The following is an 8363-nucleotide window of genomic DNA, read 5'->3' as shown; positions in this document are numbered from 1 at the left end:
TGATTTCATATTTCATACTGTTCCATTTAGATTATTGAAACTTGATGAGCATCACCAGTTTCAACTTGTTTAAAATGCATATAGGGAAAAAATAAAATAAAAAATAAAATTGGGTCGTGACTTAATGACTCAGGAAAAATGTGGGTCGTTGTGAGGCCAGTTGAGAACCACGATTAGCCATGATACATTTTATGGTAACTTTAGCTAGTCGACAGAGCACATGAAGAAATCTGTCTGCTGCTGTGTCTGTCTGCTTCAAAATGACAGAGTGACCCTACCACACCTTATGCTCATGAGCTGAAAATGTTTAAACTTATAACACAACCTATCACACCTTAAAGAGTGAGCAGCCCTTTACTGCCTATGAAAAGGTGCTCACTCTTCTAAAGAAGAACCGAGGTGGACGTGAGATCCCAATATATCACTGTTGTGACATGTCAAAGGTAGAGCAAGAGAGAGACACAAGTGCTTTTGTGTGTGTGTGTGTGTGTGTGTGTGTGTGTGTGTGTGTGTGTGTGTGTGTGTGTGTGTGTGTGTGTGTGTGTGTGTGTGTGTGTGTGTGAGTGAGTGAGTGAGTGAGTGAGAGAGAAACAGCAATAATTAGCAATAATTAGTCTGTTAGCATTTGCAGGCCATTGAGTTTATTATGGTCATCCATACTCTCATCATCCATCCACAAATTCTGTCTTCTCCCTCATATTACACAAAATATGGAGAAACCCACTGTATACCACATTCGTTTATGATTCAATATGTGCCACATTTTATATTTTGCATAATGTTATATATCCATAACTAAAGGAAAACAACACAATCTAAAGGGAACTTCACCATTGTAAATATTATGTATAATAAATCATTAAAATTATGGAAACAAATAATTATCTTCATTTTTTCCTGCTGCCGAGCCAGTGAAAATATACAAGGGGGCAGTAAAACTCTGATCTACTGGCCAAGTGGGCCAGTGAGAGAGAAAAAAGTCACGTTGAACAATGTGAAGTCTTTTTTCATTCACCATGCACGTGCTTAAATCAGAGTGAACAATGAACATACTCAGCGTTCATTAAACTAATTCAGATCAGCTGTTCTGGAACCAAAAACTCTGAGTTTCCTATCTCAGGGTTAATCAAGTCAGAGCTCAGGGTTAGACTCAACCTGCTTTATGGAATGGAGCAGGTTCCAAACACACATGTTTTGAACGGGCACTGCACTAGTTCAGTTATAATAAAGAGGAGACTTCTACTGCTGCTCTATTAAGGCCCAGGCAGTGGATCACAAATAGCAGAAAATATTACAGCTAAAAATATATACAGTAAATATAAGAACTATATAGACCACACAACAGCTTATGTTTTATACAGCTTATTGACATTCAACTGTTTAATTGGACACAAACAGAATCTGTTTGTTGAATCTCAACTAATAAGCTATTAAATCAACATCTACTGACAATGTGAAACAGTTGAATTGTTGAATGTCAACTAATAAGCTGTACAGATGTTACAAATACCTTAAAGTCTCTGTAGGCGGACGATCTAAATAAAGTACAATGTGTGAGTTTAGATACTCTGTCACTGACTCCTATAACACAAAGAAAAGTGTTAGCTAAAATGTGTGAGTTTAGATACTCTGTCACTGACTCATACAACACAAAGAAAAGTGTTAGCTAAAATGTGTGAGTTTAGATACTCTCTGTCTGTGACTCATATAATGCAAAGAAAAGTGTTAGCTAAAATGTGTGAGTTTAGATACTCTCTGGCACTGACTCATAGAAGACAAAGAAAAGGAAAGTCAAAGAAATCAAACTTCATGAACAGAAAATTCAAGGAAAATGTGTCATAGTCCCGCCCACACTGTTTGATTGACAGGTGATCTCTAGGGAAGTGCAGTGCAGAAACACCACAGCAATGAGACTCTGAGCAGCAAAGATGGAGACAACAAAGGTCACATGTTGCTGCTTTAACAACTTCCTGTTTACTTGAGTTCACACAACACAGCAGTGGATCCTTGATAATAAAACCTGAATCCAGGATAGAGAGGCTGAGTGAAGGTGGTCTGGACTCTGTGAAGGAGAGTCATGCTTTCAGAGACGCTGTAGAAGGACAGAACACCTGCTCTGTGATCCAGGTACACTCCTACTCTGGAGGCCTGAGGGCCTGAGATGGCAGTTTTGACCTTGTTATGTATGAATTGATAACTATTGTTGTTGTAGTCTTCCCCAGGGCAGCTGTGGCTACATCACCCGTAGCTTACCACCACTGGTACGAATGGTGTGAATGAATAATGATTCCTGTGAAGCGCTTTGGGTGTCTAGAAAAGCGCTATATAAATCCAATCATTATTATATATTATTATTATTATTATTATTATTATTATTAATCCTGTAATGCCCAAGACTTGTCATTGTATCCAAATTCACTTTTATCCCCTGTTCTGCTCATATCTTTATATGAGACTGCTATTGAAACTGTCTCCCCGCTCCACTCCACCTCCCAGTAACAACGTCCAGTCAGACCCTCTCTACTCAGGACCTGCCTTTTTGTAGTGAATCTGTCTGGGTGACTAGGATATGACTGTCCTGTACTCGCACATCTTGCTTTTCTGTTCCCCTCAGATAATAACACATATGTGTGTGCTGTGTTTGGATCCAGTGTGATCTGACGTGAATATTGTAAGAAGTCGACAACTCTGGTCTTGGGTTCTGGTCGTGGCATTAAAACATCCACGTCCGTCAGTGTCAGTGAGATCTTAGTCCATTCCTCTGTAAGAACGTCCTGTAGTTTCTCTCTGGCCTCTGACACAGCCAAAATCGCATCCTCAAAGTAGCCCAGAGGACGGATATTGGAGCTGGGTGAGTCTGTAGATTGACTGAGACATGACAGCGAGGGGTAACTGTGTAGAAAGTGGATGTGATCCTCTGTGTGTGAGAGCTGCTCCAGCTCAGCGTCTGTCCTCCTCAGCTCAGAGATGTCCTGTTTCAGCTTCTCCTGAAGTTCCTCGGCCCGACTCACTTCCTCTTTCTGCTGGGATCTGATCTGCTGCTTCAGCTCAGAGCTTCTCTTCTCAATGAGACGGACCAGCTCAGTGAAGATCTTCTCACTGTGCTCCACTGCTTTATCAGCAGAGAGATTGATAGCCTTCACATCCTGTTGAAGCACATTTACGTCTTTCTCTCTGACCTGGATTCTCTGCTGGATTTGCTGGCGACTCACCCCGAGCTCTTTCTGCCTCTCAGTCCATTCTGCTGCAGCTGAGACTTTGTCGTGGCCTTTATGTTCCTCCATGGAGCAGAGATAACAGATACACTGCTGATCAGTACGGCAGAACACCTTCATTACCTCATCATGACGAGAGCAGATGTTCTCCTGAAGCTTCACTGTGGCTTCCACCAGCTTGTGTTTCTTTAATGTAGCTACATCATAGTGATACTGGAGGTGCTGCTCACAGTAAGAGGTCAGACACACCAGACAGGACTTGACAGCTTTCAGCTTTCTCCCAGTGCAGAAATCACAGCCCACGTCTCCAGGTCCAGCATAGCAGCGACCAGGAGGAGCAGCTTGGAGTCCTGTCTTCCTCAAGTCCTCCACCAACTCTGCTAACATGGTGTTTTTCACCAGAACAGGCCTTGGTGTGAAGGTCTGTCTGCACTGCGGGCAGCTGTGGATTTTCTTCTGATCCTCTTCATCCCAGCAGCTTTGAATACAGCTCATGCAGTAGCTGTGCCCACAGGGAATAGCCACCGGATCCTTCAGTAGATCCAGACAGATCGAACAGCAGAATTTTGCTACGTCCAGCTGGATTCCTTGCTGCGCCATTTCACTTCTCAGTAACTGTGTGTCAGATAGTTTCACTTGCTGTCAACAGAAAGAAGTTGGGCTCTGATCCAAGCCAAACCTCTGTTCTTCATGTTGCTGATCTGCAGTGAATGGGCTGGTCAGCTGTGTCACTTCACAACATGCTGTTTACACCCATCTTTAAACTGGCAGATCTGTGAAAGGGGAGGGAACAGGAAACAAGACTGTGGGCTGTGTTTGGCTCCAGGAAGAAGAGGGAGGGGTTATCAAGCTTTGCTCGATTCCAGGAAGAGGAGCGGTTTTGAAGAGGCTGTGTGTGTGTGTGTGTGTGTGTGTGTGTGTGTGTGTGTGTGTGTGTGTGTGTGTGTGTGTGTGTGTGTGTGTGTGTGTGTGTGTGTGTGTGTGTGTGTGTGTGTGTGTGTGTGTGTGTGTGTGTGTGTGTGTGTGTGTGTGTGCGTGCGTGCGTGCGTGCGTGCGTGCGTGCGTGCGTGCGTGCGTGCGTGCGTGCGTGCGTGCGTGCGTGCGTGCGTGCGTGCGTGCGTGCGTGCCTGCCTGCCTGCCTGCCTGCCTTCCATTATTATCCAGGAAACAAAAGTAACATTAGAGTCAGATGATTAACATTAAAAGCAATATTACAGATGTTAAAATGTGTTACATCTAAACTATTTAACACCTGTCTCTGAAACTACAGTTCACTTTGTTCTGTGATTCCTCATCGTTTTTCCAATAAAGTCCATTCAGTGTTGCTGAGCTGAGGCTTACTATCATGCTGTTATCATCTTACCTTCATCTACTCAAAGATATTAATGATTTATCAAGTTTTACAAGTCTTCATGTTAGAGTGACTATAGCTGACAGTAACTGCCAACATTTATAAGCTAGACTAGAACTTTTATTGTGCATGGAAAAAAGTTCTACTTCTTGAGGACGCCGGCGTCCGCGGCTGATATGACTGTCTTTCAGAGGCTGTAGCAGATATGACTGTCTTTCAGAGGCTGTAGCAGATATGACTGTCTTTCAGAGGCTGTAGCAGATATGACTGTCTTTCAGAGGCTGTAGCAGATATGACTGTCTTTCAGAGGCTGTAGCAGATATGACTGTCTTTCAGAGGCTGTAGCAGATATTACTGTCTTTCAGAGGCTGTAGCAGATATGACTGTCTTTCAGAGCCTGTAGCAGATACAGTATGACTGTCTTTCAGAGGCTGTAGCAGATATGACTGTCTTTCAGAGGCTGTAGCAGATATGACTGTCTTTCAGAGGCTGTAGCAGATATGACTGTCTTTCAGAGGCTGTAGCAGATATGACTGTCTTTCAGAGGCTGTAGCAGATATTACTGTCTTTCAGAGGCTGTAGCAGATATTACTGTCTTTCAGAGGCTGTAGCAGATATGACTGTCTTTCAGAGGCTGTAGCAGATATGACTGTCTTTCAGAGGCTGTAGCAGATATGACTGTCTTTCAGAGGCTGTAGCAGATATGACTGTCTTTCAGAGGCTGTAGCAGATATGACTGTCTTTCAGAGGCTGTAGCAGATATGACTGTCTTTCAGAGGCTGTAGCAGATATGACTGTCTTTCAGAGGCTGTAGCTCGTTTTTAAAGCTAGAGTGAAGATACTGATATCCCCTGAAACTAGAAGATCTAAGACATCCATCTTTATCAAAATGTCAGTAAGGGGGTTCAATAACACTCCAAGTTTAGGCTAAATTTTGGCAAAACAAAAACTGGCATGATCATTTTCAAAGGGGTCCCCTTGACCTCTCACCTCAAGATATCTGAACGAGAATGGTTTCTATGGGTACCCATGAGTCTCCCCTTTACAGACATGCCCACCTTATGCTAATTCCATGCCAGTTTTGGCAAAAACATGCCGTTTTTTGCATGCATTATTTAGTGTTATTTTTTTGCCTTTTCTGTTTGAAAATGTCTGCATACTGGGGTCCTTAAACAGTCTTGGAATTGCATAAGTTAAGTATGACTGGAAAGCTGAGACTCTTGTGGATTCAATTAGCCTAATTGTCTTCATGTGTGATGATGTTAGTCTCCATAGTAACCATTTCATTGTAGTGAGACCATTTTTCAAAACTTGACCTCACTGTATAAAATGACCTCTTGTGACCTCTGGGATAATCACAGCCTCATGAAACTTGACAACCACAAACTAGAGACCTAGAGCATTCAGAAAAGAGCATCACCAGTTAGTCTGCCTTTTGATTTCATATTTCATACTGTTCCATTTAGATTCTTGAAACTTGATGAGCATCACCAGTTTCAACTTGTTTAAAATGCATAGGGAAAAGATCAAATCTAAATTAAATTGGGTTGTGACTTAATGACTCAGGAAAAATGTGGGTCATTGAGCAGTTGAGAACCACGATTAGCCATGATACATTTGATGGTAACTTTAGCTAGTCGACAGAGCACATGAAGAAATCTGTCTGCTGCTGTGTCTGTCTGCTTCAAAATGACAGAGTGACCCTACCACTCCTTATGCTCATGAGCTGTAAATTTTTTAACTTTTAACACAGTATATCACACCTTAAAGAGTGAGCAGCCCTTTACTGCCTATGAAAAGGTGCTCACTCTTCTAAAGAAGAACCGAGGTGGACGTGAGATCCTAATATATCACTGTTGTGGCATGTCAAAGGTAGAGCAAGAGAGAGACACAAGTGTTTGTGTGTGTGTGTGTGTGTGTGTGTGTGTGTGTGTGTGTGTGTGTGTGTGTGTGTGTGTGTGTGTGTGTGTGTGTGTGTGTGTGTGTGTGTGTGTGTGAGAGAGAGAGAGAGAGTCATGTGAGTGAGTGAGTAAGTGAGTGAGTGAGTGAGTGAGAAACAGCAATAATTACTCTGTTAGCATTTGCAGGCCATTAAGTTTATTATGGTCATCCATACTCTCATCATCCATCCACAAATTCTGTCTTCTCCCTCATATTACACAAAATATGGAGAAACCTACTGTATACCACATTCATTTATTGATTCAATGTGCCAAATTTTATATTTTGATTAACGTTACATATCCATAACTAAAGGAAAACAACCAAATCTAAAGGGAACTTCACCGTTGTAAATATTATGTACAATAAATCACTAAAACTATGGAAAAAAATAATTCTCTTAATTTTTTTCTGCTGCCGGGCCAGTGAAAATATACAAGGGGCCAGTAAAACTCTGATCTACTGGCCAAGTGGGCCAGTGAGAAACAAAAAGTCACGTTGAACAATGTGAAGTCTTTTTTCATTCACCATGCACGTGCTTCAATCAGAGTGAACAATTAACATACTCAGTGTTCATTAAACTAATTCAGATCAGCTGTTCTGGAACCGAAAACTCTGAGTTTCTTATCTCAGGGTTAATCAAGTCAGAGCTCAGGGTTAGACTCAACCTGCTTTATGGAATGGAGCAGGTTCCAAACACACATGTTTTGAACGGGCACTGCACTAGTTCAGTTATAATAAAGAGGAGACTTCTACTGCTGCTCTATTAAGGCCCAGGCAGTGGATCAGAAACAGCAGAAAATATTACAGCAAAAAATATATATACAGTAAATATAAGAACTATATAGACCACACAACAGTTTATGTTTTCATATACAGCTTATTGACATTCAACTGTTTAATTGGACACAAACAGAATCTGTTGTTGAATCTCAACTAATAAGCTATTAAATCAACATCTACTGACAATGTGAAACAGTTGAATTGTTGAATGTCAACTAATCAGCTGTAGAGATGTTACAAATACCTTAAAGTCTCTGTAGGCGGACTATCTAAATAAAGTTAAAATGTGTGAGTTTAGATACTCTCTGTCACTGACTCATAACACAAAGAAAAGTGTTAGCTAAAATGTGTGAGTTTAGATACTCTCTGTCACTGACTCATAGAACACAAAGAAAAGGAAAGACCAAGAAAACTCAAACTTCATGAACAGAAAATTAAAGGAAAAATGTGTCATAGTCCCGCCCACACTGTTTGATTGACAGGTGATCTCTGGGAAGTGCAGTGCAGAATCACCACAGCAATGAGACTCTGAGGAGCAAAGATGGAGACAACAAAGGTCACATGTTTCTGCTTTAACAACTTCCTGTTTACTTGAGCTCACACAACTCAGCAGTAGCTCCTCGAGCGAAAAACCTGAATCCAACATAGAGAGGCTGAGTGAATGTGGTCTGGACTCTGTGAAAGAGAGTCATGCTTTCAGAGATGCTGTAGAAGGACAGAACACCTGCTCTGTGATCCAGGTACACTCCTACTCTGGAAGCATAAGGGCCTGAGATGACAGTTTTGACATTGTTATGTATGAATTGATAACCATTGTTGTAATAATCTAATGCCCAAGACTTGTCATTGTTTCCAAATTTTCTTTCATCACCTGTTCTGCTAATATCTTTATATGCGACTGCTAATGAACCTCCCTTCACACTCCACTCCACCTCCCAGTAACAACGTCCAGTCAGACCCTCTCTACTCAGGACCTGACAGTAGCTAGTGAATCTGTCTGGGTGAGTAGGATATGACTGTGGAGACACACATGTTGCTTTTCTGTTCCCCTCAGATAATAACACCTGTATGTG

At 41.8% G+C, this 8363-nt stretch overlaps 2 protein-coding genes across 2 annotated transcripts in view; both read right to left on the bottom strand.

The window, feature by feature from the left end:
- Positions 1-676: 676 nt before the first annotated feature.
- LOC310777059 (E3 ubiquitin/ISG15 ligase TRIM25-like) lies at positions 677-3815 on the bottom strand (the record flags this gene model as incomplete). Its single annotated transcript, XM_083637313.1, has 2 exons — positions 677-2213; positions 2381-3815. The coding sequence occupies 2 exons, from the start codon at positions 3813-3815 to the stop codon at positions 1975-1977; spliced, it is 1674 nt and encodes a 557-aa protein (XP_083493439.1). The 3' UTR covers positions 677-1974.
- A 2966-nt stretch (positions 3816-6781) lies between these two features.
- Positions 6782-8363, bottom strand: part of LOC310776631 (uncharacterized protein) — a gene marked incomplete at its 5' end in the record, with an annotated part of 9983 nt that continues 8401 nt past the window's right edge. Inside the window, one exon of the mRNA XM_083636806.1 lies at positions 6782-8363. This exon is cut by the window's right edge and continues 1183 nt beyond it. Within this exon, the coding sequence (XP_083492932.1) occupies positions 7878-8363 (486 nt within the window). The 3' untranslated portion in view covers positions 6782-7877.

Source organism: Poromitra crassiceps (assembly GCF_964638095.1).
Source record: "Poromitra crassiceps genome assembly, chromosome: 5".
NCBI lineage: Eukaryota > Metazoa > Chordata > Actinopteri > Beryciformes > Melamphaidae > Poromitra > Poromitra crassiceps.
Note: the sequence above shows the minus strand (reverse complement) of the source record. Positions and strands in the feature narration are given on the sequence as shown.